Genomic DNA, 27870 nt, shown 5'->3' on the forward strand with positions numbered 1-27870 from the left:
GCCGCCGCCGGAGTTGCGAGGCGAGCGGGGAATCATGGCCGCCTCAAAGCCCGTAGAGGCCGCTGCGCGCGAGGGCGCGGCAGGCTCGGGGATTCCCCGCTGGCAGTTGGCCTTGGCGGTGGGAGCCCCCCTGCTGCTCGGGGCCGGCGCTCTTTACCTATGGGGCCGGCGGAGGCGAGCCACGCGGGGCGGAGGCAAGGGCGCGAGCGAGAGGAAGACCCCCGAGGGAAGGGCCAGCCCGGGACCCTCCGACGGCTCCGGGGCCGGACTCCTCGGTGGCTCCACCGGTGACGAGATGGTGAGGAGAGGGCGGCGGGGAGCCTGCGCGCTGCGCGGGAAAGGCCGCTTGAGCTGTGTGTGCTGTTGGGGGCGGGGGGAGCAGGAGTGGGAGAGAACGTGAGGAGAAGTGATGAAGCGGCGCCCAGCTCCGGAAGCGTGTCGGGGTTAGCCGTTGGTGGCGCGTGCACTTCGGGCGGGGCGGGAGCGCCGCCACGAGCTCGCCGTTCGACGCGCCACATATCTTGGGATAGGATCGGTTAGGTTTCCAACGGTTCCTGCTGGGCCGCTCGCTTTGGGTCTGGGGTGGGAGGTGCGACGACCTCGTGGGCTGATAGCAAAACCCTTGTCACAGTCACCAAGTCCTCGTTTTGGGTTGGCAGCTGATAGACCAGGTAGCTCAGGAGACAGATAAGGCCCCTGGGCTTCCAGTTACTGACGCGTGCCCCCCCCCCTTTCCCGATTTTCTCCTCTGGTTTCTTATCCCTACCAGGTTGAAATGAAAAAGCTGTCTAGAGCAGGGGTAGGCAGAAGGTTAACCAGGCTCTGCTGGTGTATCTTTATGATTGGAGTAGACGAACAAGGGGTTCTCTCTCACGCACACTCACACCTCAATTGTTTAAGGTTCGCTAGAACAAAATGAAGAGAGTGTGGGATCGTTGGAAATGCTTTTTCTTTTAAATATAGAAGGTTCCCTTCAGTTCTAGTACTCAAAACAACCGCCCTGTGCTCAGGTGTTCAGAGGCTCTATGTTACTTATTTCTAAGTGTCTATCTCTTTTTCAGTTGGCTCCAGATGGTGAATCTAAGCGTTCTAGGAAAACACAAAGTAAATCGCGCAAGCCTGAATCCTGCCCTCATCTAGTTTAGAGCAATAGTTCTCAACAATTTTCTCTTCCAATATACTACTCCATGTTCACTGGTATGGTCAAGGAACCCCTTCTGTTTCACGATGGAACCCCCACAGGTTGCTGGGGATTCTGGAACTTGTGCCAAAGTGCTCAGTCAGTTCATGTGAGGCACTGGACCTTGCTGTCTGTCACCTGAAACTGAAAAATATCTGTGGCTGCCTATTTCTGGGGAAGATTGGAAGTGACGGGCAAACTGTCTTTTAGTGACATTTGACAGGCATCACTGATCTTCTTCCCCATGGCTTAATAGAGCACAGTTTGAAAACTAATGGCTAGAAATAACAGTGTTTTGGCTCTCAGGTCTGCTTCCACTTTTCTTCAAGGCTGCAATTCTAAATGTGCTTATCTGGAAATAAGCTTCTTTGAAATCTCTGGGAGTTTTGAGTAGGTTAAGGTGATAGTACCAGACAAAAGTAGTGACTGGGGAAGAAAAGATGTAGCTAGCAAAAGTACCTCTAGCCTTGACTTGTATTGAACTTGAGTTAAAGTTAATTTTTGTTCAATTTTACTCAGATCCATTATGAATCAAGACTGAGGGCTTGCAGTAAAGGTAACCCTAAGAAAAGGAATGGCTCTATTGGGGAAGGTTGGTGTTGAGTTGAGCCCATCACAAATTGGTCCAAATTTGAGGGGGCAGGGACTAGGCCAAATGTGTAATGGGTTCAGGACCGCAGTTACCAGAGTCAGAACTAGAAAATTCCACCACCACATGATATATATCTTCATAGGTTTGATTTAAAGATTATTTATTTATTTATTTATTTATTACGTTTATATACCGCCCCATAGCCGAAGCTCTCTGGGTGGTTTACAAATGCACTTCCCCCACCTCAGTGTTTCTGGAAGCCTTTCCCCATGGCAGCTGTCTTATGCTATGAGTGTAAGATGTAAAAAAAAATAAAATGGTGTGGCTCTCTTTGCCAGTACTGACTGGCAGGGATATGCAAACGCCATGTGAAGATGCCTCATCTGATTGAGGCAAAGCATATGATGAGCTCTAAAACATTACTTCCATTTAGTGAAACACCATCAAACCAAAGGGCTTTTTGGTGACTTACTTGTAAAGGCTGTAATACTTAAATTAGCCATTAGAGCTGATTCATTTATGCAAGCAGGCATGTGGTACAGCAGCCCTCTCACAAGGTTGCACTGATTGAGAGAGTTCCCCCAGTTGGAATCTTGGGCACATGGAAAGCTAACACATTGGGGAAAAGGTTTCCTCCAAGGAGATTATGACCTGGGACTGCTTTCAAGTAAGCAGTCTCACATGCATGAGAAGACTGTACCACAGCAATAAAAGCATTTTTTACTTGATTTTCTCTAACCCATCTGGAGGATATAGATGCTAAGATGCAGGCTTCTGTGTCAGTCATATTCTTAAAGGCAGGACTAGATACTTTGAATGTTTTTAATTTTTGTGAACCACCCAGAGAGCTCCGGCTATTGGGCGGTATAGAAATATAATAAATAAATAGATAGTCTTTGAAGCAGGGGAACCATATGGGTTAGGGGGAGCCTAGGGCTCCTCCTCTTGTTCTTACCCACATACTGCAATACAGAAGGACAGAGACGCATGCATTTTACAGCTTCAAGACATCTTTATATATGAATACTGTGTTGGCTGCTTGGCTATCAAACTACATAGAGCTGGGGTTACTCTTTCTGAATTGAAAACTATTTTCTTGAACATCTTACAGAACCAGGCACCCTCCTTGCAACTGCAGGATAGTCCAGTTAATAGTGCTTCCTAGTGGAGTTTTGCCTTCTTTTTTGCTTAGTCAGGTCAGGGCCCAGAGAAGGATCTGCTTTCTGGGCAATGGTAATGCTTGTGACATTTCACTGCTGTAATCTGTCTCGTATAATAGCAATGTTTCATAGGGCCACTGACAGGGGCCTAGAGTGGTTGATGCATTCAACTAGGGGGTTAATATTTCAAAGCACATTTCAGCACTTGTGATGGCACACAGTTTGGGAATCAGTACTCTTAAATTAATCATATTAGGCTTAATATGATTAATACTGTGGCTTAATTTACCTGTGGGGGCTGTTGAGTCATATAAGGTGTCCACGGTACACCATTTCTGCATAGAACCCGGGCAGCTGGCTTGCTGTGTCTTACTGTGGTTTGTCATGTTGTCCAAATCCAGGCAGCAGAGGTTGTCTGAGGGTTAGACAATCCTCAAATAACCCATGGTTTGAGGGTTGTCTAACCCTCAAACAATCCCTGCCGCCTGGGTTCTCGCAACACAGCAAGCCAGGTGCTTTGCAAAAATGGTGCCTGGCACAACATAAACACAATTGGGATGCTGAGCACTCTACCACAAAGACTCACACGTGAAATATAAGATAGACACAATATATTACAAACATGGGTGATATATACAGTATTCTTACATGTACAATTCGTAAATAAGTATACAAAACACTTTCTCCTTGCTGATACACTGCCTTAAACCCCTCTAAAAAAATCCAACGGTGCAGAAGCCTCCACCATATAGACAATAAAGAAAACGATAACAATAATAGAGTCCAATGTGTCAGCACTAAAGTCTCAATACCATGTTACCAAACAGCATATGGGAAAAATATTTTTGAAGTAGAAGTACAGAATTGTATTCTCCCCCCACCCCCCGCATTCACTAAATAAACATTCACAATTTTAGGCGTCTAAATAAACAGGTGTCTGCCGTGGCTGTATGTTTGGGTTGGAGCCCTCCAACATTGTCTTGTAGTTTTCATGTTTAGATCAGCCACATAATGCTCTCCTTCTTTGAACAAGTGTCCAACTGATGAAGACTGCTCAGCACCCCAATTGTGTTTTTGCTATTTCAACCACAGCCTTCTATTTTCTTTGCCTGGTACAACATGACAGCCCCTGTAGGTAAATTAAGCCATGGAGGCTTGTTGTGTTGTGCGAACAAGGTCAGAGAGGCATATCCACAAGAAAAAGATACATATCCTAAAGCTCGGTTAATATTGAAATAAGTATCTTGTATTAATAAATGCTCATTTATATGAAAGTGAAACCTTTCAGCATCTCCAGAATTTCCAAGGTGGTTCAATAGAATCAATTATTGTTTGTGGGAGATATTGAGAGTGAAATACATACTTTTTCTGCATTTCATGTGGATTGCTCAGTAAATGTGAAAGCTTTGCGTGTTATCCAAAGCCATGGATTAGGAGTCTAAGGCAATACTTAACTGAAGAATAGGAACTTGATTGTAGTATATGGTGTAATGTTTACCAAAGTAGCATAATGCCAATAGCATATGCTGGCATCACAGATTTCCCGAGAAAACCCATTACAACAACATACACTATTGGCGTTGTGCTTGAGGTCATTTATGTTAGCGCTACATCAATTCTGTAAGCGGAGCATCATCATTGGCTACTGTCCCATGTGAATCATATTCTTGGGGATGAACATCAGGATCTCCCATATAAGAATAAATGGCTATTTGAAATTTTTCCCAGACAAAGGTTTTCAAAGCCCGCTTTAAATCCATTACATTTTTATTTGAGAGGCATTTAGTGGTGTGCTGTTATAGGTGATTGTTGGCTACATAGTTAATAATATTACAACTTTGTACTTCATAAAAAATAATTTAATACATGATTGTATAAATAATTATCTTTTTTGGGCCTTCAGGGGTATGAAATAAATGTTTCTCCTAACTAGACAAAGTGAGTACTTAGTATTGGGTATTATGGGCAGGTTGAAAAGATAAGAAAACTGTGGTTTTGGGAGACAGAACATATGCATCTGTCCTGTGGTTTAGAAGGAAAGAAATGGCTTGATCTGATTACCAAGTTCCATATTTTACTGGAACTTGTCTTGCGTCTGTTTGTGTGAAAGGCGGCCTTGCAAATTTCCCTATTTGTAAAACTGAAACCTGCTATTTATGTATCTAGTTAGTTATTGTCATCTCTTGGCTTCATGGAAAGCATGCCCATTGAATGATGGCAAATACCTCATTCTGCTTGAGAAGATACTGCCCCTAAAAACAAAGGCCTTGTTATAAGCATTGTGACATGGAAGAATAATGGAGACTGATACACATTCCTTTGGTATTTATCTTTTACCTTTCGATAATTCCTGTTTTACCCATAGTTATCTTTACAAATGCAGTCTGCTTATCTTATTTAGGGAGTTTGTAAATACTGTTGTGCTGGAGTCTCCAACATAGTGTTCATGAACACCAGTGCACTCTCTTGGTATGATTTTTAAAAATTGTTTTAGATTTTGTATTTTGGGGGGAGGGGGGCCTGGAAGGCTGGCATGCTGCAAAGCAAAATGTCAGCCCCCAGGACCATCTTTATTTCCAAGAATGCTCCAGGATCCCTACCTTTGAGCTTCAACAGTTTGCTGTCTGTGAAATGAGTTTTGGAGCAGAAAACTGGGGGTTCAAAATAATGGTTTCATGTTTTAGAGCGCACTCTCACATATACATACACTGCATCTCTGCCTTGTACTTAGGCTTTGGGACAAGTTATGTGTTTGTTTTTAGTCTTACCAGTTTGTCTTCTGGGAAATAGTTGTATTATGATGAGCCATGCTCACCCTATTTTGTGAATGGGCAAGCCCCCCCCCCCAATGGTGATGGTTATGTGAGAGTGCTTACAACACTCTCAGCATTCTAAATCTATTATGCTCCCCTCAGGGCATGATGGTTCCTTAGAAGCCCCTTTTTGGCAGCTGAGGGAGAGAGGAGCCACCAGTGGGAGCTGGATGGCTACAGCTCAGCAAGCTGTATCTGCTTTTTCTCCAATCCCCTCAGGGCAACTAGTTCTTCACAAATCCTTTTGCTGGCAGTTGCATTGATTTTAATGGGATCTAAGTTCACCTGACTTAGTTTGGATCTAGCCTATTAATTTTGAAGAGTTCCCACCAATCCTCAGCCCTTGTTTTGCTTGACTCCTTAGAAATAAAGGAAAGTTCTGGTCTTTGAAGATGTGTTCTTAGAAATTGATATTTTCAAATGAAAATACATATAGCATCATGTTGCATATAAAGAGTAGTTTAATATTAAAAGGTCATGGTAACATCCTGAACATACCATTATGGATTGCCCGTCTCCTTGAGTGGTAAACAGTCTAGGGGCAGTGCTACAAGTTTTAGTTTTCTTTGGATGGAAGAGCAATAGAGATGTATGATTAGAGGTCGCAGGAACATTAGCTCTTTTTGGACCTGACAGATCCCTGTGGTGCCCCCGACTTGGCTTGCATTTGCGAGCCAAGTGGCAGGTCAGTTCCCAAAAGTCAGTTCCTAATTTACAAATATAGAAGCAGAACTTTGTGGAAACAAATCAGACTCCTATAAGCTTCTAACACATTGCTGATCCTACCTGAGGCAGCATCCATTTTTAACTCCAGCTGTTTTAAAAAACTCAACTTTTGGTTTGCCTTTCTGAGTCTAAATTTAAGCTGTAAAACTGTCTCCAGTCTTTTCTCTCTCCCCTTCCCCACCCCTGGTTGGAGGCTGTTGCCTTCCAAAGGCTTGAGAGAAATTCCAGGTTAACAGGAATATATGAAGTTTCTTTTATTAGCACCCATATCATTCTACCCACATCATTCTACCCTATCATTCCTGACTATAAGCAGGCAAGTAGTTTAATAAATAATGATCACTCATTGGCCATGGGTATTACAACTCTCAAATGATGTGTTTTCTTAGACTTGAAAAGCGATGAATATTCTTGCTATGCTTCTGACAAAAAAAACAAAACCAAACCACATGCCTTCTGGTTGTATTTTATTAGATTTTCAAAAATAGTGTTGCAGTGCCGTGTTGAACATACTTTCATGTGTAAATTGGCAGTGACCCAACAAAGATCATTGCACATGCCTTTCATTTCAGTTAGCAGCTGTGGAAGCCCTACATGTATACCATTTTGTAACCATACACAATTGAGTTTCATATAGGCTTGTTCTAAAGAGGCTATAGCAAGATAAAATTGCAGGTATCTTGTAAGTAATAGTGAATTCATTCTCTGCAGGCTCTTCCTTATGTTGCCAGATCCATACCACCACATACAAGAGGGTGGTATCAGGAGGTTTAGGTGAATCAAGGTTTGCAGAAGCACCAAAAACCTCTAGAAAAAATGCTTACGGGGAGAAACCTAAACACAGTCCAATGACCATACTCAGTGGCCATAGAACATGGAGTGTCTGTTGAGTAGGGAACCAAAACGTGGTGGTGGGGAGAATGGGATGGAGTATCCTCGAAAAGGGCATTGTTGTGTGATTCGATCCCTAAATAAGAACACACTATATTGCAACTTTTTGTTGCAGACTCCATTTGTTCTGTTTAAATTATCAGTACTGCTGGATCAACAGTGGTCTGATGGCACATAATGCAGCAACCTTGGTTGAAGCCATGCAGGTCACTAGTTAGTGTCTGAATGGAAATTCTATGTATACTGCCTTGAATTTCTTCATTTTATTTATTTATTTATTGCATTTCTATACCACCCAATAGCCGAAGCTCTCTGGGCAGTTCACAAAAATTATAACTATTAAGAACTATTCAAGGTATAAAACAACTACCATATAAAAGCACAATATAAAAAGTACAATGGCTCAGTTTGGACAACACGTTAGTCAATGCATTGTGAAAACTCCACTCAACGGTTGAGTTTTTAGGGGGTACTTCTAACTCCACCATTGCGTGACTGTGGGTTACCGTGAAGTTGAGTAAAATCTATCATGACGTTTGACAATTCCTCTACCCTCTCTCCTTCCCAAGGTCCTCCTGATGGTATCCCATCAGCCGTTGCTGGGGAGGGGGGGAACCACAATCCCGGCGGCTCTCCTAGAGCAGCACTCCTTTCAGCACTCTTGCCAGGAAACTCTGTACCCAGTGGGAAAAGTCAGCTCAATGCAATGGAAAATTCCACGGAGCCTGCTACCCAGCATGCAACACAGGAACTCTCCTCTGTACAGTGTGGATATTCTTCATGGAATGTTTTCCAAAAAGCCCCCATCGTTGTGTGGAGTTTTCTTACCAAACAACATGTTTCTCAAAAAACCCCACCATGGAGTTCTAAAACTACCATTGACTAACGTGTTGTCTGAACTGAGCCAATATGAAAGCACAACCAGGATAAAACTGAGCAGCAATGCAGGGAGTTATACAGATTTAAAACAGCAGAGTTGTTTTAAATCTGTATTTTAAGAAGGTAAACTGTTCATTGAAAGGGACAGGATTTAAATGTAATGAAAACTGCACAACTGGTTCCATGCATCCAAGTTGTAGCTTTAATGCTTGACTCAACAATCTTACCATCTGTGCTTTTGGAGTTACTGTAATACATATTTTATATGACCTACAAATATACACTGCTTCAGATGTGTACAGAGATTGTTTAAAATGTGTATCATTGTTATTATTATAATGCACTGTTTAATGTATCTTCTAGTACTTCATAAATAACCTGCAAAAGAGGGTATTTTTAAGAGAGGAAAAATTCTCCAATAAAAGTAATTAAAGGCTCAATCCTATGCATGTTTAGACAGAAAAAAAGTCTTACACTCCCAGTATTTCCCAGGCAGCATAGCTGGCTAGAGTATGCTGGAAGTTGTAGGATATTTTTCCTTTCTCATTTTTCCTAAGTATGCATTGTCTTGTGTCCTTAAACTTGTTTAAAATGTGCTTGTGCAAATAAATATTAAGGGGTTTACAAATATCGGATTGGCTTACAAGTCAAGTCTGCATCTGTCCTGGCATATCCAGATGGGTTCTGGGACTGGCCAGGGTTTCTTCTGTTTGGCCTGAGATATGAAAAACATAAGAAAAAGCAGGAGTGTCTTGCCAGTTTGTTTGTTTGTTTTACCTTGCCCAAACTATGGTGAGAGTGACAAGAGTGCTTCTCTTATAGGCCCTCTGGCAAGCAAGACATGGCTTGGGAGAGAGGTGGAGTCTTCTCTGCAGGCATGGAGGTGTAGCCAAATTAAACAGGGAGAAATACTTGCTGTTTCTTCTGCAAACAAATCTCAGTGCAAGAAAAATCCCCACTTCTTCCAAACCCTCTGTGATTGCTAGAGGTAAAGTTATAGACTTGTCTGACTTGCAGGAAACTTTGGAGGAATATAGAAAAATTAGGAGAACTGCCATCTGTTTCTGAACTTCTCCAAAGCTTTATTGAAGACCCTACCTCTCTTTCCAGCTCTCAGTGTTTATTAGAGGGCTTGATAAAGAGGCAGTGTCTTTTCTGACTTTCAGGAAGTTTTGGCAAAGTTCAGAAACTGTACCTTTCCTTCTCCAAAGCTCTCTGCAAGTGAAACATTGATCTTGAATTTATCTGCTTGAGTTGAGCTTTTAGGAATCGTCAGGAAATAGGCTTATTGAAGTTGTCTTTTGGTATTTGCAGTCCTTGTATCCTGCCTGGCTATATCAGAAGTAGTGCCAATTATTAAGCAAGTACTGGAACTTGCATGCATAGTGACTGCTGTAAAGAAGCTAAACTTTATAAAGTAGATTTGGAGACTTTAAAGCTTTATTGAGAGTGGCTTTTTATATTTTCATTCTAGAGAATGTAAGATTGGTCGATGTTTATTTTTCCAGAGTCCTCTGGATAGAGCCCAAGCAGCAAAGAACAAAGGCAACAAATACTTTAAAGCTGGGAAATATGAACAAGCCATTCAGTGCTATACTGAAGCCATCGGTTTATGTCCTTCAGAGAAAAATGCTGACCTTTCTACCTTTTACCAGAACAGAGCTGCAGCATATGAACAACTGGTATGAATCTTAAACATCAGCATAGTATTTTCATTTGCAACTTAAATATAGACTTTACCTGTTTTCTTTGTTATGTGTACACATTTTTGTTTGTTCTTGCCTCTTTAATTCCTAAGGTTCAGAATTCCTCTAATCCAGAAGTGCTGTCTGTGGCTTTCAAATGATTGGCAGGAAGTTTTGAATTGCAGAATTTGCTGCCTTAGCATCTGAAGACCTCTACAGATTATATTATGTAGCCAATTGCCTGACTGAACATTTGAAATGCAGGTTAAGATTGTCCTGGTTTTAAGGATGACACTAGTGTTTGGAGCATTTACAGCCATAAAAGTTTCTAAATTCCCATGTATTATGCTTCTTCTGCTTTTATTGGCTTACTCTGTGTGAGCATGGGTCTACTCTTCAGATTCTGTTTGGTGCAGATTAATACTGCTGTAGAAAACTACATATTCATACTAGAAATGCTTTTAAAACTGCTCAACATGTAATCCTCTCCATTTACAATACAATAAAATATAACAAAACTACAAAATGAATTGACAATTTTTTGGTAAATTATGGAATATCAAATCAGTTATAAAACATCAAGTTAACAGCTAAAATGAGGGACTTAGGGAGCAATTCTGGGGCCACTAGATACTATCTTAGAGGGCCATAGGATTCTTTGGTTCCTGGGAACCGAGGTAGGAACCAAGGCTCTGACCTCGGAATCCAGAAACCACTCTCCCCATCCCCCTCGTAGCCACTGTGGTTCTCACTTCGCCAGCTATGTCTCTGTACTCAAAAACAGAGTGCAAGGAGTGCGAAAAGGGGAGTGGAGGAGACCGCAGAAGCTGGTTTATTCAGCTTCCTATCGGATTTCCAGGCCTCTTGCCTCCCTAAAGCTGTGTCTAGGCAAAAATGCAGGGCAGCCAGAGCATGGAGGAGGATACCCTGCAAAGGATAGTTGGCAGCCTCTGATTTCGGAGGCTGGTGACTATCCGGATAGGATTGCACCCGTAAGCAGGTGAAGTGAAAATTAGAGTGAAGAGAATGGTCCCTCTGAAAAGTTACCTTTACAGTAAGTAATACGATATTCAAGACTTAAATTCTATACATTCCTGGGAGTAAACCTCATTTAGCACAGTGGGTCTTACAGTAGACTGAGGGTTGTGAAGTATAAACTTCACAATTGGGGTATTACACAAATCTACTAGTGATAGCAAACCTACTTTTAATAGGACAATTTGAAGTGTTTTCTGCTATTTACGTTATTCCTGTAATAGCACTGAGTCTTCATTTCAACAGGCTTTGAGTACTTCTTCCTGGCAATTGTATCATTTTAAAATCTATCCCCTAATTCTTTTAGTACACATTCATCCTTCTCATATTGCACAGATTCCTGATTTCCTTTTCTGCTCCCCACTCTGACTCTTTGCTTTCTTGGACATTTTTCAAGATGCAGCCTTATTTATTTATTAATTTATTTATTACATTTTTATACCGCCCAATAGCCGAAGCTCTCTGGGCGGTTCATTTTCAGCCTTGAAAATGAAAGTTCCTATGCTTCATTCCCCAAACAATTTACTTGAGAGAAGCCATATTGACCTCACTAATACTTTAGTAAGGCTACTCTGGAATAAGTGTTTAAGGCTACAATCCTAGGCACACTTACCTGGGAGTAAGTTGCACTGAACGCAGTGACATTTAATTCTGGGTAACTATGCATAAGTTTGCGCTGTGATTGGTAACTTAAAAATCCTGGAGAAGCAACTGAGAACAAGGTCATTCCAGAGTGAAAACTGTAGTGGTGATAAAAGTGGTAAAAATATATATGCGGTAATACTGTTTTTTCTGTTAAGAAATAGTTTATCTTTAATAATCTAGTATTCTTACCTCTATAGCAAAAATGGAAAGAGGTGGCCCAGGATTGTACAAAAGCAGTTGAACTTAACCCAAGATATGTGAAAGCTCTCTTCAGGCGTGCAAAAGCACATGAGAAACTTGACAACAAGAAAGAATGTTTAGAAGGTCAGTATGCTGTACTATAAATGAGATTAAAGATACATAATTCTCAGGGACATATGAAATTGCTTTAGCTCTAATACTAGTCTTTTCCCTGCCCCCCCCCCTCTACGTTTCTGATACTTTAATGTGTGATTACAGCTTTTTGGATATACATTCAGCAAAAAAGATCAGTTTACCTCCCCAAAAATCCTTGGTTACAAAGAGGTTTTGTGTAGCCTAAGTGTTTAGAGGAATGTAATGTGTCTGGCAGCTACTCTCTATGTAGTATTTCAAGGATTACATTTACTAGTAATAGCCTTGTTTTCTATTTCACAGATGTCACTGCAGTCTGCATTTTAGAAGGCTTTCAAAATCAGCAAAGTATGTTGTTAGCTGATAAAGTGCTTAAACTCCTTGGGAAAGAAAAGGCCAAAGAGAAATATAAGGTATTACCTTAGTATCTATTGTGATTAGTAAAACTGAGTCATTTTTGCTAATGGTTACAAGAATAAAGCTGTTCTAATGAATTTGCAAATTCATTCCAAGTATTCTGTGGTGTACAAGAAGGTTTAATTCAACAATGTCTTCTCAACTGGGTTGTGTGTGGTTTTTCTTCAAATCACAATCCTTATGTGGTGGTGTAATGGGAGACATTAAAATGACACCCATATCCTGTGGTATAATTTTTAAACACATACAGTTGCATAGTGTTGTTAGTTTTCATGGCAAGTGTGAAGTGCTTTGAACATTGCGAAATTAAGGAGTGCTGGTAACTGCCATAACAGTGTCAGGCAGATCACTCTTGGAAAAGTATTCTCAAGGAAGCCCTCATTAACTCAGAAGGTGGGGGAAACCTAAAGAAGGGTCTAGGACTGTGGTCTTCAACTGGTGAGTCATAACTCAAAAGTGGATTGCAAGATCAGTCCAGATAGGTTGTGGCAAAGCCGTTGACATGGTTGGGCTATTGTTGAAGTGTGTCGCATGTTGCAGGTTGGGGGTCCAAGGTGGGTCTCTGGTCTGGACCAATTGAGACCATTGGTCTAGAAGGAAGATTGAAGAGAACGGGCAAGTTGATATGGGAGTAATGGTTTTCAGATGCTCTTGAGCGCTATAGGTAAAACGAGTGCTTTAATTGCGCCCAGAAACAAACTGGAGCCGGAAATATATTTTTTCTAAAGGTTGTTTATTAGTTTAATTGCATTGGCTGACTTGCCATTGGCTATACAGACCAATGCTGTTCATCTTATTTCAGAACCGGGAGCCCCTGATGCCTTCACCACAGTTCATCAAATCTTACTTCAGCTCTTTCACAGATGACATTATCTCCCAACCTCTTCTTAGGGGAGAGAAATCTGATGAAGATAAGGATAAAGAAGGCGAGGCCTCTGTAGTAAAAGAAAAGTAAGTTAATGAAGAATAAACTTAAGTGAGTAAATAGTCAAGGTTCTAACATACATTCTGTTCTCTTATAAAAAAAAGAGCATAGCTATGCATTTGTGTTATTGTACATATTGTAAAACAAAATTTAAATTCAGCTAGTGCTCACATTCCTTTCAGTACATTATATCCAACAATGTCATTCTGTTTTTGAAATGCTTTATTTAAGTGGTATCAGAATAAAGTGCTGGATTAATGAGGGAGATATTTTGGACAAATCTGGCTTGTGGTTTAGCTCACATACAGAGATACCACTAAGAATGCCTTGCATGAGGTTTTCATTACAACTAGAGATATTTTTCTCTTGCATATTAATAATTGCTATGCATGTTGTTTTCAGCTGTGGCTATTTAAAGGCAAAGAAATACATGGAAGAAGAAAACTATGACAAAATAATTAGTGAGTGTACTAAAGAAATTGAGGCTAAAGGAAAATATATGGCAGAAGCCTTGCTGTTACGAGCTACGTTCTACCTGCTTATTGGTAATGCAAACGCTGCCAAACCTGATCTGAATCAGGTTATTGGTATGGAAGAATCCAATGTAAAGGTGGGTGAGTGATATGTGGGTTTTATTGAAACACTTTGCAATGTTGATGTAGTGACATTGACTTGGTTCACTTTAGCAACAACCTTTACTATGGATTGCCGTTGAATCATGGGTTGTCGTTACGTGCAATCACTGCACTGTGGTTTTAACAATGGGTTGTTAACCGCGAGTTCAAAACTCTGGTTTTAACCAGAGTTCAAAACCCAACAACTAACCAAGGGTTCTCTTCCTGAGTTTGTTGGTAACAACCCAGAGTTAAACCATAGTGGAGGGTTCACATATAACAACAACCCACAATTCAACCCTTACTCTGGGTTGTCATTACCTGTGAACAAGGCCATTATGTTCATTTCTCTCAGAGTATCTGTTGCTTTAATAGAAGATATGTTTAGTATCTAAGCTATTGCCTCTATGTTGCATCTACCAATGAATATGTCCCTGAGGAGGTTTATTGCTGGGGTCCCCAAATGTTTTGGATCAGTGGGCACATTTGGAGTGTTAAGAGACTGTTGTGGGTATTCTCACAAAACAGTTGCCATGGTGAGTGTGGCTGTTTAAAAAAAAGAAAAATAACCTGCCCAAAACCTTTGCATAAGGCACAGGTGGGTGCTGGGCTCCAAAACACAAAGGCGTACTTTTGAAACCACATTTTTCTGTTCCAGCACTCATTAATTTGGTCACAAAATGGAGTTCAAGATAGAGGTGGGGCTTGAGTCTCAAATGCCAAATAACATTTGCCCCCACAGAGTGCACCCATAGGAAATTTTTCTTTGCTTGAGACTTGGGCCGGATCTACACTATTGCTTTAAAGCGCTTTATAACAGTTTTATAGCACTTTAAAGCAGTTAAAGCGCTTTATAACTGTTATAAAGCGCTTTAAAGCAGTAGTGTAGATCCGGCCCTGGATAACAGTTCTAGGGTTTAACCTGGAAATGGCTTCTTTTGCTGCATAGTCCCTTTCTGGAAATCTGCCCATAATGTTTCTATCACCCACTGATGAGTCTTGAATCACCATTTTGTAGTCATTGTTTTTGGCTATATGAAACAAACCAGTCTTTAAAGAGTGTGATAATCTTCATGATCAGTGTCATGAGTGGATGATTTTTAATTCTGTCTTCAATGGAGGTTGTGACTGATAGCATAGAGGGCTTTTCTGAGTTAGGGATTTATTTACCTGAGACGCTAATGTGTCTCAAGGATAATACTATTTGTCCCTTTGTTTTCTTTTGGGACTGGGGTGGGGAGGGGGGAGAAGTCCTAAGTAGTATCCCAGTTTCCAATGCAGACCTCTGGATCAAGGGAATCTATGTACCCCGTGAGAGTCATTATGTAAATCAGCTGGCACACATCTGGTATGTGCAGGGAGGTTAACAAGCCCACATAGCCTCATAACCACCCTGTGATTGTGCCAACCATGTCTATGCCTTCTTGCTCTTTCTTTTAAGTTTTCCACACTTTTGGTAGTGCAGGCACTTCAAGCTCAAACTCATTTCTGATGCAGCAGCAAAGTTACTGCCTAAGGCACTAGCTGGCTGTTCCATTGCTTGCCTTAACCTTATTGCTCAGGGGTTCTCAACAGTTTGAACAGAAGAAATCCCATCAAATTACAAGCTCAGGTTGCAAGGGCTCCCCACATATGAAAGGAAACTGATCAAAACAATATTATCAGATCTAAAACTCAGAAAAGTCTTGTCTGATAAGTCTATCGTGATGGACACGAACTTGGATTGCTTTAAAAGGGGATTAGACAAATTCACGGGATAAGTCTTAACAGTGGTTACTAGTCATGATGGCTACATACTACATTCATTTTATTTTATTTATTACATTTCTATCCAGTCCAACAACCAAAACTCTCTGGGTGGCTTACAAAGATTAAAATCCTAAAAATGCAACATAAGAACATAGGAGCCATGCTGGATCAGACCAAGGGTCCATCTAGTTCAGCACCTTGTTCACACAGTGGCCAACCAGTTGTTGATCAGGAACCCGCAAGTAGAACACGAGTGCAACAGGATCCTTTATGTTCAAATATAAATATTTGCATACAAAAAAAGTACTATCAACAATAAAAGTTCCAGGACCCATTAATAATCTTATCATATGCTGTCAAATGCCTGGGAGTATAGGGAAGTCTTAAATTGGCACCGAAAAGAGGACAGTGTCAGTGCCAGGGAGACCTCACTGTGGAGAGTGTTCCATAATCGGGGAGCCACCACAGAGTAGGCCCTCTCCTTTGTTGCCTTTCTCTGAACCTTCATTAGAGAAGGCACTGAGAAGAAGACCTGACGAAGATCATAGTCTATAAGTAGGTTCATAGTACAGAGGCGTGCCATCAGGTATTGCAATCCTGAGCTATGTAAGGCTTTGTAGTCAAAACCAATGCATTAAATTGGGCTCAGAAATGTGCAAGCATTTGGCAAGTGAGCCAGAATTGGTGTTATAAATTCAGACCCTTTTGTCCCCACTATCAGTATGATCACCTTATTTTGCAGCTTCTGACCCGTCTTCAAAGGCAGCCCCATATAGAACACTTTGCAGTTACCTATAGTACCTCCAGTATTGAGTGGTATGCTTCTGTATGCCAGTTTCTGGGAATTTGAGTTGGGAGAGTACTGTTGCATTCATGTCCTGCTAGTGAGCATCCCTTGGCTCTCTGGTTGATCACTGTGCAAACAAAATGCTGGACTTGGTTTGATCTGGAATGGCTCTTCTTGGGTAGCAGGAAAGTTTTATATCAAACTATAATTTTGATTATTTCTTAATAGCTTCGTGCTAATGCCCTCATCAAGCGAGGAAGTATGTTTATGCAACAGCAACAACCTATGCTCTCTACTCAAGATTTTAATATGGCTGCTGATATTGATCCTCAGAATGCAGATGTTTATCATCACAGAGGACAGGTAGGCATTATCCTGCCATCTTAAATATTTTTCCTCCAAAATCAGATATGTTGTAATTAGTGAGAATAACAGTGACAAAATCAAAGGTTGACCACGTAATGATGTACATTTTATTATGTATCACTTTAAAATGTCTGTGCTTTTCAGCAGTCAGCAACTGGCCAGAAGTACAAGATTAAATGGGAGAAAAGGTTAAACTTGATATAAATAAGAAACTAGAGCTAGTTAGCAGTGAGGAAATCATCCATGCAAAATACTTGTTTTATAACAGGAATAGATCTGTTTCTCTGGTAACTATATTCTGGCAGTTATTTTTATTTATAGTGAAGTACAGAGCTGTGCTCAAATGTTTTTGTTTCTATTAGCTAAAAATATTGCTTGACCAAGTTGAAGAAGCTGTAGAAGACTTTGATGAATGTATCCGTTTGCGGCCAGATTCTGCCTTAGCCCAAGCACAGAAATGCTTTGCATTGGTGAGTATATGGAATTTTATTAAAGTTTTAATATGAAGTATTGTAATTATTCTGTCAAAGTCTTATTTCATTTTCAGCAAGTTTAGGAATTATACTTGAGAATGTATTGACTATTAATAGACTTTTACCATCATCATTGCAATTTTGACATAACTTTTTTTAAATATAGTACCGTCAAGCCTACACTGGAAATAATGCTCTACAAGTACAAGCAGCAATGAAAGGCTTTGAGGATGTTATTAAAAAATTTCCAAGGTGTGCTGAAGGCTATGCATTATATGCCCAGGTATATATGTCTCTATTCACATATGAAAATTTATGTGTATTATCATTAACCAGTTTAGCACCTAATGTTCTAGTAATAATTATTCCTTTAATGTTTACATATGCAGGCATTAACAGATCAACAACAATTTGGCAAAGCTGATGAAATGTATGATAAATGTATTGATCTTGAGCCAGATAATGCTACTACCTATGTTCATAAAGGGTAAGTACTGTTGCATTTAGCGGGATGGTTTTTATGACATTGTGCGTATGACAACTTCGACTCATGCGTAATCTCCTTCTCTGAAAAGAGTAAAAAGTGATGTGGAATAGACAATATTCCACTGCTATGTTTTTCCATAGAAAATTTTCCACTTCTATAAATTTAATTAGTAAATTTAATTCTATAAATTTAATTAGTAAGAATTATAGAATCCAAATTTGGGTAACTGGAATTGGTACATTACCCATTTACTCTAAAATCGAAGTTGTAATATTTTCAGGTGAGTTTCCTTAGGAAATATATGTGAGCACATGTCTTCAGGCATGTTAACATTGCTACATTAATAGTGCCTTCTTAATCCCTCTCCCCGTTATCTAATGTAAAGGAGGTGCATGCTGCTGAGTTGTCATGTTGTTAAATATTTAGAATTATATTCTGTTCCAATAAAATAATTTCCAAGTAAAACTAAATTTCTATATAACATTTAAACCATGCTATATGTGGACTTCATTGACCCAGTTCACACTAACATCAGCAACCCACAGTTAGCCTACAATTTATAGTTTAAGGATATTTTATGACTGGCAGAAAAGGACATCCAAAATTGTCAAATGACTGGAACAACTCCTCTATGAGGAAAGGTTACAATATTTGAGACTCTTAAGTTTAGACAAAAGTGACTAAGGGAGACATGACAGAGGTGTATAAAATTATGCATGGTGTGGGGGAACAACACAGAGAGAATTTTTTCTTGCTCTTTCATAAGCGTAGAACCTGGGGTGATCACATGAAGATGAATAGTGAGAGATTTAGGACAGATAAAAGGATGCACTTCTTCACACAGCACAAAATGAAATTATGGGATTTGCTACCACAAATGTAGTGATAGCCACCAACTTCAACAGCTTTAAAAGGCAACTAGACCAATTCATGGAAGATAAAGCTACCAATGGTTACTAGTCATGGTGGCTATATATCACCTCAAGAATAAGAGGCGGTATGCATCTGTATTCTAGTTGCTGAGGACCATGAGCAGAAGTGTGCTACTAAGCTCATGATCTTCTGCGGTTCCCATAGACCTTTGTGGGAACAGTAGGTTGGACTAGAGAGGCTTTTGGGCTGATACAGCATAGTTCTCCTTATGTTCTTAAAAAGATGCAGTGCTCCTTTAATAAAATCCTTTGTTCCACTAGAATTAGATCAGTGTTCTTGGTACAAGAAACAATCAGAAAATTTTAATTTCTGCCATCTAAGTTTGAACTACAGCTGTTCAAGGGGAATATTCATTGCAAGAATAGTTGAGTCACAGTCAAATTTCTTGACATGGGGATATTGTATACTGTGCTTTGGGGGGTGGTGGTGATGTCCTGTTGGTGATATACAAACAGGAGATTGTATAGGAAACCCATTGTTGGATGCATCCTCACGCCAAACTGGGAAGCAATTGTTTACTTCTCATAACATTTTTGTGAACCGCCCAGAGAGCTCCGGCTATTGGGCGGTATAGAAATGTAATAAATAAATAAATAAATAAATAAATAAATAGTTAGATTAATTGTGGGTTGTTTAATCCCTGATTAATCTATGGTGTCTGGGTTTGGACATCATATAGCAACCCCTGATTGGAAGTTAAAAGTGCAAAAAGGCTATGGAATGACCTAGCACACGGCGTGGCAAATTCTTGCCATTATGTGTGAACTGGCCCATTTACTTAATTTTCCTCACCAAATCTTAAATTTATCTACTTCTGGCTATTGGAAAAACTTCTCAGATTCCCCCCCACCCAAAGCATGTTTAATTAACGTAATATTTTTAGTATTGTTTACTAAATGTAAATAATAACAACAACAACATCTAAAAGATCTCCACTGATTTAGGGCAGTGGAAAATATTTATAATTTTCCAGACAACACAAATTAATGATAATAAAATACAACATATAAATATTCTTGTAGTAATGTTATGGAGTTGGATCCATAGAACTCCACCCACAGGATGTAAGGGGCTTCAGGGGGAAAAGGGAATAAGCAAAAATTGCTGCTTTCTCCCCCCACCCGCCCCCCCGGCTGTCTTCTGCAAACAAAACAACCCTCTAGACAGGACACTGGATCCATCCTGTAATGTGTTTCTAAATGGATATCTGGTTATTATGTGCCGGATTAAAAAGTGTTATTGAACTGTTTATGTTTTACAAATAATATTTTTTTATAAATTGCATCTTTTGGATTTAAAAATACGAGGTTATTCACTATGGGTGTAGTGTCATTGACATCAGTTGAACAATACCAGTGTAAGTGATTGGGGGTATCACTTCTAGGAATGCTAAAAAACTTATCTCTATGAAAAAATATTTTGAATTATAAATACATAAAACGTCACAAGAACATCAAATAAAAAATAACTCAGTTAGTGCAAAAGAACCCATAACTAATACCTACTAAATCTTACTAATTTCCCAAAGCTTTCAGTGTATACATAACACTCTAGGTTCCACATCATATATGTACACTAATAAAGCAAAAACAATACATTCATTAACATCTGAGTTGTAATGCTATTTCATAAAAGAAGTAAGTGGCATTCAGGGTTACCTATTTGTTTTGTCTATCTTCCTATAAGTGATCGATTTGTTAATTTAACTATTAATGCTATGTACCATATTTTATTAATCCATTCCTTTAAAGAAGGAGCACTAGTTAATCTCCATTTAGCTGCTATAACTATTTTTGTTGCTATTAAAAGGTTTCCTACCAATTCCACATGGTTATTTTTGTTATACCTTTAAGATACCTAAACAAGATATAAGGAGGGTTCATTGGTGCAGAGTAGCCAATCATTCTATTTTATTGGGATATAATATTTCCCCCCAAACACCTTATTATTATTATTATTATTGCAAATCCACCATGTTTGAATATCCTTTTCTTACAAGCAGTGCAACCTGTGCAAATGTAAATTGGGCAGTATATGGAAACAACCAGGAACAATTTCCAAGATAGAGCTTCTTCCCAACTGTGATGATGGAAATTGCAGCCAGCAGTAGCTACACACTTCCTGGTTGAGTCTAGTTGCATATAGGAAGACAATGGGCCTGTTTGCATGTCATGGCAGCCCACCGCAGCTTAGTCAACTCACAGGGCAGTTGCGTCATGCCAGTCACCTGCGGACACTATTTTTGCGTGGTGCCAACGGGTGCCCAGGTTGCAGTATCATGCGAACTCAAGCAGCAGGAGTTGGTTGAGGGTTAGGCAACCCTCAGATAATCATAAAGCAAGCCATTGGTTATTTGAAGTTTGTGTAACCCTCAGAAAACCCCTGCCACCTATGTTAACAGGACACAACAAGCCACAGTAAGCTGGGTGCTAGGTATGATGCGACAGCTACCCTGGGGCAAACCAGGTGAGTGTAAATTGGCTTTTTAAAATGCCTTTAAATGTAACCTACATATTTTAGGATATTTTGTTGTTGTGTTATGCTGAAATACTTGAAGGATTAATTATACACACAGTATTAAAAACGTTATCTGACAAAACAAAGACCTAAACCTTTCTGCTACTAGCTTCATTGGTTACCCAACTGGACTTCAGTGCTAAGGACTGTCCCCTAAGCTCTCAAAATCTAATTTGAAATTCAGCTACGTTATTGATGAAAGGCAGAAGCAGAAATGTTTAAATAGAATTAAGCCTTTCTGTTTTGTCAGCACTTTATTGCAAAAATGTATATGCAAACAAACGCATCTGACTTGGATCCAGAGCCTAGTTAAGTTCGGCAGTGTTTTTCAAATTATTTCCCCCCACCCTTTCACATGCATTTCTGCTCTTAGAATGTTATCATGCTAGGCTTTAAATGATATTTCATGTTCTTATAGGCTGTAAACTATTCATTGTTGGTCTGCAATTGATTTATTTCAGTTTACTTCAACTTCAGTGGAAGCAGGACTTAGATAAAGGTTTGGAACTTATAAGCAAAGCCATTGAAATAGATAACAAGTGTGACTTTGCATATGAAACTATGGGGACAATTGAAGTGCAAAGGTAAGCACTGTTCTTTTTCAATTTGGGAATCTAGATTTCTAAATTACTGCTAGAAGAACAAAATGTTAAACATTTTTTTATCCCTAGTCAGCTATGGCATTGGTGCATTGGATGTATTTATATGGAAAACTAGAACACTATTAGCTGCATCCTATGTAGGGGGAACCACATTTTTCTTGCTCGTGTTGTACTGACTTTTATTGCTCCAGGAATTTGTATTAATTAAGGGCAATAACATTTGACTTGTGGTTAAATGTTCCAAATTTGTAAAGGCACCATCCTATCGGGATTCCCACCAGCCTCTGAACTTGGAGGCTAACTGGAATCCTGTGCAAAGTGGGAGAAGCAGCAGTAGCAATCTTTGCCTCCACTCTCCACCTCTTTGGCAATTTAGCTAGATGGGCATTTTCACCCATCTAGCTGAGGCATGGGGGGCGGGGAGGCAGAGGCTGGGGAGGCCTCTGGATAAGGCGTAAGCTGACCTCACCAGTCTCCTTTCCCTTCCCTCCAAGGTCATTTTTGTGGCCTTGGAGATGCAACTAGCACGGTTTTCTCAGTGTTGACTGTGAGAGGGAGGTGGCAAGGACCACTGTCTCCTACCTTGGATCCAGGAATCCAAAATATCCTGTCCCGTTCCCCCACCCCCACACACTGTCTAGGGGGCATAAGATTGCTCTCTGTCTGTCTAACACCTCCCCTGGACAGCATTTTAGCCTAGGTAGGATAGTTGAGAAACTCAGAGGGAGGGAGCTTAATATTCTGAGTTTAATTAGTCACTGATCTTTCAGTTGAAAAGTCTCCATGCCCCAAAGCACCTTAAATGTAGGAGCTGAAGAGGAGAAAACAACAGCATGAATGCCTGCAAATCCAGGCTTCAGTGCAACTTTTGCATCAGCTTTCACTAAACCAATATCAGTCTTTCTCCACCAATATCAGCTCTTCTTATGCTTGCATGATTTTAACTCCAGTATTATCTGAAAGCAATTTCTGTGCATTACATGCTACTATAAAAAAACAAATTAGAAACCAATAGGTCAGAGATAAGTAACATAATGCCAGTGGGCCCCACTGCAACTCCCAAGCACCTTTCATGGTGCCTTCCGAGGTTCACCAACTATTCCACCTTTTATTAACATATTAAAAATGGACTTAGTTTTAAATCTCCACTTATCTGCCCATTGTAATACATCTTGGTCCTTGAAAAATATCTACTAACCAGATTTTTCTAAATAGTTGCAGCTCTACCACAGAATTAAGGTCATCATGCCTAGGTCATCTTTCTGCAATACCCTCAATTCAGTACCACTGAAAGTGCTAGCAATTAATCTTTAATTTCTTTCCTTTGTGTATATCCCTATTCCTCCCTTCGTCAGCACCTCCCTTAATTGACTATTTAAAAAGATATTTCGGATTGAAACATAGAAGGGTCTGAAGAAGAGCCATGAGTAGAATATCAAACATGACCTTTATTCTTATCTGCCTACCAATTCTCTAGATCACTGGAAAAACACAGATCTCTGATGTTTAAATTCAAGTCTGGATTTCCTTGAATTGTAGACTCTATTTTGCTCATAATCCTTAAGGATCACTGTGAAATGTCCAGAATTTCATATCTTTCAATACCAGTTGGTTATCTAATTCCATAGTTTTCAGCTGGGATGTTCCCTCACAAGGTTTTTTCTAGTAAACTTCTTGCTTCTAAATTCAATATCCTTAGGAGGGACCATGATGGTTAATGGTGTTGAAAAGCTTTGCTACATATATAAACAGATACTAGTAAGAAAAATACACAAAATGATAGATTGTGATAAATATTAGCTGCTTTAGATGCTTCTATAAGGACCATAAGGTCCAAAGAGTGTTTATTGAGGATAGCATTCCATCTATCTTTAAACTTTTCATTATGAGGAAACATCCCAGTATCTTTCAATATCTTAGACATCAAGGAATCCTTCAGTTCCAGCAATAATCACCAAGGCCTCCTGCATGGGTATCAAATTTCATGCAAGTTTCTTTCAAGTATTTATATTTATCCCAGTCTTTTACCATTTTGCATATTTTTCTTGTTAGTAAAAAATGAAGGAACATTAGCAAACCAGTTATCTGTATTATTTTTACCCCACCGTTAAGAAGTGTGTTGTCTGGAGAGAAAACTCAACCCCACAGTGGAGGTTTTTTTTTTTAGAAAACCCTCAATGCTGAATATTCATGCTGTGCAGAGGAGTTGCTGCACAACTGTTGTGTTGTGTGGAGGGCTCTGTGGAGTTTCCCGTTGTGTTGAGTTGACTTCCTCCACTGGCTACAGAGCTCTCTGAGTGCCTCTCTAGGACAGCCACAGGGCTTTTTTTTTTTTTGCAGCAATGGCTGATGGGATACCATCAGGAGGACAGGGAGAGGAGAGAGGGTGCAGGAACTGTCAATCAAACTCCACAGTAGCCCACAGTCACACAATGGTGGAGTTAGAACATGTTGTGTGGTGAGCACCCCTTACAAACTCAACCATTGAGTGGAGTTTTCCCACTGTGTAGAGAAACATGTTATCTGAACTGAGCCTTTGAATTGTGCCTGGAAGTAAATGAACATGTTTATTTTCATTAGAATAAAATAGTTCTTCACATCCACATGTAACTTACATAACAGATTTCTGTGTCCATAGCAATACTTGTTAAACAGAAAACTATTGATTCAAGTTTAAGAATGTTTAAGCATTCAACAAAACATTCATAGATTTTTTTTTTAGTCTTTAAAAGTATAACAATGGTGTCGTATTAGGGTTTCGTTTTTCATCTTAATGTATCTTTATTTCAGAGGCAATCTGGATAAAGCCATTGAAATGTTCAACAAAGCTATTAATCTAGCCAAATCTGAGATGGAAATGGCTCACCTCTACTCGCTCTGTGATGCTGCCTACGCCCAGACAGAAGTTGCAAAGAAATATGGATTAAAACCACCAACATTGTAAAGAAATAATAGGAGGGAAATTACCTTTTAAAAAGTAAACCTGCCCATTTCGATCTAGTCCTAAAGACACTGTTGCAGTGTGTTGAATGGTGGAAGGGGTTTTTTTCTGTTCGTGGTGATGTAATTATCTGTTAAATGTTTAGGTGTTGTGGGAGTGAATGTTCAAGAAAGTACATGGTTTGTTCCTCCTGCAGCACATAATTGTTAAAGGGAGATTAAAACGGAGTTGCAAGGGGATCAAATATTATTTTGGCCATGCAAATAAAATCCTTTTTGACTCATGTTTTGAGGGTAGTTAATGACTGGTTCTGTCTACAAAGGTGTTCTACAGCTTGTCATTCTGTTGATTTTAAAAATTAATAGTGCTGTATAATTTTTATATGCAATGGATCCCTTTGGGTTGATTTTAGTTTTGCAAAAAGAAAACCATACATTGCAAAATCGTTGAATAGTAGGATTTTTAAGGCAATTGTGGATGCATTTACTATGTACAAACTTTTCCTCCCTCCCATTATTTTTCTGCTTCATACAGGACAGGGACAGCTTTACAGAAACTGTAGTTCTCAATGTGCTGTTCTAGAGCATGGTTTGGAGAACTACTTCAAAGACCCTAACAATTCCCTCAGTACTACTAGGGTGTGGCCTGTTTCCCAAGTTGCAGCTTTTCCTTTATATTTGTCTTGATTTGTCCTAGAAAGCTTAATTGTCAATTTTTCAGGAGAGTAAAATTGCCACTGCATGGGCACTGCATAGATTAGTCTTGGACTCTTCAGCTTAGGTTGGCTTGTTTCACATGATCACTGTGGCTTGAACAAGCCACCATGGCTTTTTCAAGCCACTGTGATCGTGCAAACTGGGTCTGTGTGTCTTAGAATATACGGTTATCAGTTGCCCCGCTATTCTTAGGAGTTTCTGGAGCCAACCCATAACTCTTGTAGTGTTATTTCAGTTTTTAGGAAATTCATTGTATGGCTGCTAGTGCTTTTAAATTGCACCTGAGTTTACTTACTTTGGATCTGCTTTCTGCCCACTAATCGAGATACAGTGAAAGTATATACGCTGTTTTTTGCTTACTGAGCATAACTGTGTCTTTCCTTATGTAGTAAATGAAAGAGAAAGTTGGGGAGATTCAGCAAACGTTTAATCATGGGATTTATGTTCAGTTTAGAAAGTCAGATGTTTCTCTTTTTTTTTTTAGAAGCAATGTAATGAAGCATTACCCCCCCCCCCCAGTTTGCAGACTTTCTAGCTATTGGAAGTATCCCTCCTGGCTCTTTTCATCTCCCACCTCCCAATTGTGACTGCATCGTGTTTTCAAAGGGATTTATATATGGGTGACTCTATGTACACTGACACTTCTCTCTCCTGAAAACAATTAAGAATTAAGCATGTGCTGTCTAATATTAGCATTCCAAATCATCACAGACTATTGCCTGTTCTTCAGATACTTTGAAACTGCACTGAAAGAATGCATATGTTTGTTATTTTTTTGTAAATGACTTACACTTGTAAAGTCTCAAAATAAATATTACATTCAAATATCTCTTATACATAGGGTATTGGTTGGAAATTGCTTACTATAGGAAATCAACATACAGAATGACAATCATGTTATATGTGAATGTACTTGAAGTGCTGCAGTAATCTTTGCATGGAATTAGTGAAACTCCAAACATTTTTTTCCCATTGTCAAACATTGAGCAGAATGTCTATTAAATTTTGAGATCAAATGACTTGGATCCAGGCATAGTCATACCTAGGGTAGATCAACTTAATTACTTATGACAATTTGAAGTCACATTGATTTCAGTGTCTACTATAACTAGTCTGGATTGAACTCAGTGTTAAAAAGAAAAGGTTGAACTGGGGAAAGCACAACTTATTGTCCTAACAGATGGTTGGAACTAAGCAATATGCTTCCGGTTGTACCACTAAGGTGCAGATACCGATCTGCTCTTGTTTCCATTAATAACATGTTTTGGCTCCCAACAACTGCCTTCAACATAGAATAATAAATTGTTTTCTAAATGTACCTTCTGCCACTAATGGAGTAAGACTTGAAAGAGAAAACTAGTCTGCTAATACTTGGTACATCATTAATAAATGCAGTTATGAAACTAACCTGCTACAACACAGACTTGGTTGTAGCTACTGTGAATTTTCTTTTTTGTAAACTTGACCCTATGAGAGTCTTGCTGTATTTGAATTCTTGAACAAAGAGCAAGGTATCAAGCATATTTAGAATGTGAAGTAATATTTTCCTTCTGTTTTAAATTGGGCCTATTCAGACAACGCACTTAGCCATGGTTAGGCCGCTAACTCTTTTGCAGTAAATGGTCAGTGAGCATGTTTAAACCATGGTTATGTAGCCACCATGGTTAGGAATGGTTCACTTGGTATACTAAGTCATGGTTCACAGGACACACTAAGCCATAATGTTTAGCTCAAAATGCTTAACCACCATGGCTTAATGTGTCATCTGAACAGGGTCATCAGGGGGTAAAGATATCAGGTGATAAAGCTAATGCAAAAAAACTAGTTTTTGAAAAGCAAGCTCATGCTGTTTAAATTTGAAATGGATAGATCTTACACAGGAACTGCCAAACTGGAGTTAACATTGTGTTCATGCATTCTTTTCTTTTATCTCTTGAGCATATCTTGCTCTGAAAAATATTTTTGCGATGTTTTCAGTGGTATTGACTGGGTATACCTAGTATTAATAAAATATTGGTGCATATGTAAATAGTTAATGTAAGTGCCTGGCTTTTATCAACATAGACTAGTAGTAACTAGTAAAAATATCATTAATGAAACCCCAAAAGCCCACACTAGTTCCTTTTTGTGTTTTCTTATTAACACTTCAGAGTTCTGAAAATATATCAATATTGCCCCCTTACAAAGGAACAAGAAAAAACATTTTAAGATCTTCAGTACTTTAAAATGTATATGGGTGTGAGTTCAGGCTCTAAATGTGTAAAGATACTCAAGCTGCTTTTGAAAACTTACCATAATATTAGACTGTATTGGAAAAAAGGGATGAAAATTTTCACAGACAACAAGTTAGAGATGCGTATGTTTTGCTTAAAAAGGAAACCTTAATTATTGCAGAATTTACTTT

The 27870-nt window shown here is 39.4% G+C and overlaps 1 protein-coding gene across 1 annotated transcript; it reads left to right on the plus strand.

The window, feature by feature from the left end:
- On the plus strand, nucleotides 1-26296 carry TOMM70 (translocase of outer mitochondrial membrane 70). The gene is made up of 12 exons (XM_063126885.1): nucleotides 1-298; nucleotides 9750-9923; nucleotides 11804-11930; nucleotides 12243-12352; nucleotides 13159-13307; nucleotides 13684-13891; nucleotides 16660-16794; nucleotides 17160-17267; nucleotides 17437-17553; nucleotides 17660-17757; nucleotides 21669-21791; nucleotides 24600-26296. The coding sequence occupies exons 1-12, from the start codon at nucleotides 35-37 to the stop codon at nucleotides 24751-24753; spliced, it is 1767 nt and encodes a 588-aa protein (XP_062982955.1). The 5' UTR covers nucleotides 1-34; the 3' UTR covers nucleotides 24754-26296.
- Nucleotides 26297-27870: the final 1574 nt, after the last annotated feature.

Source organism: Elgaria multicarinata, chromosome 5 (assembly GCF_023053635.1).
Source record: "Elgaria multicarinata webbii isolate HBS135686 ecotype San Diego chromosome 5, rElgMul1.1.pri, whole genome shotgun sequence".
Taxonomy (NCBI): Eukaryota; Metazoa; Chordata; class Lepidosauria; order Squamata; family Anguidae; genus Elgaria; species Elgaria multicarinata.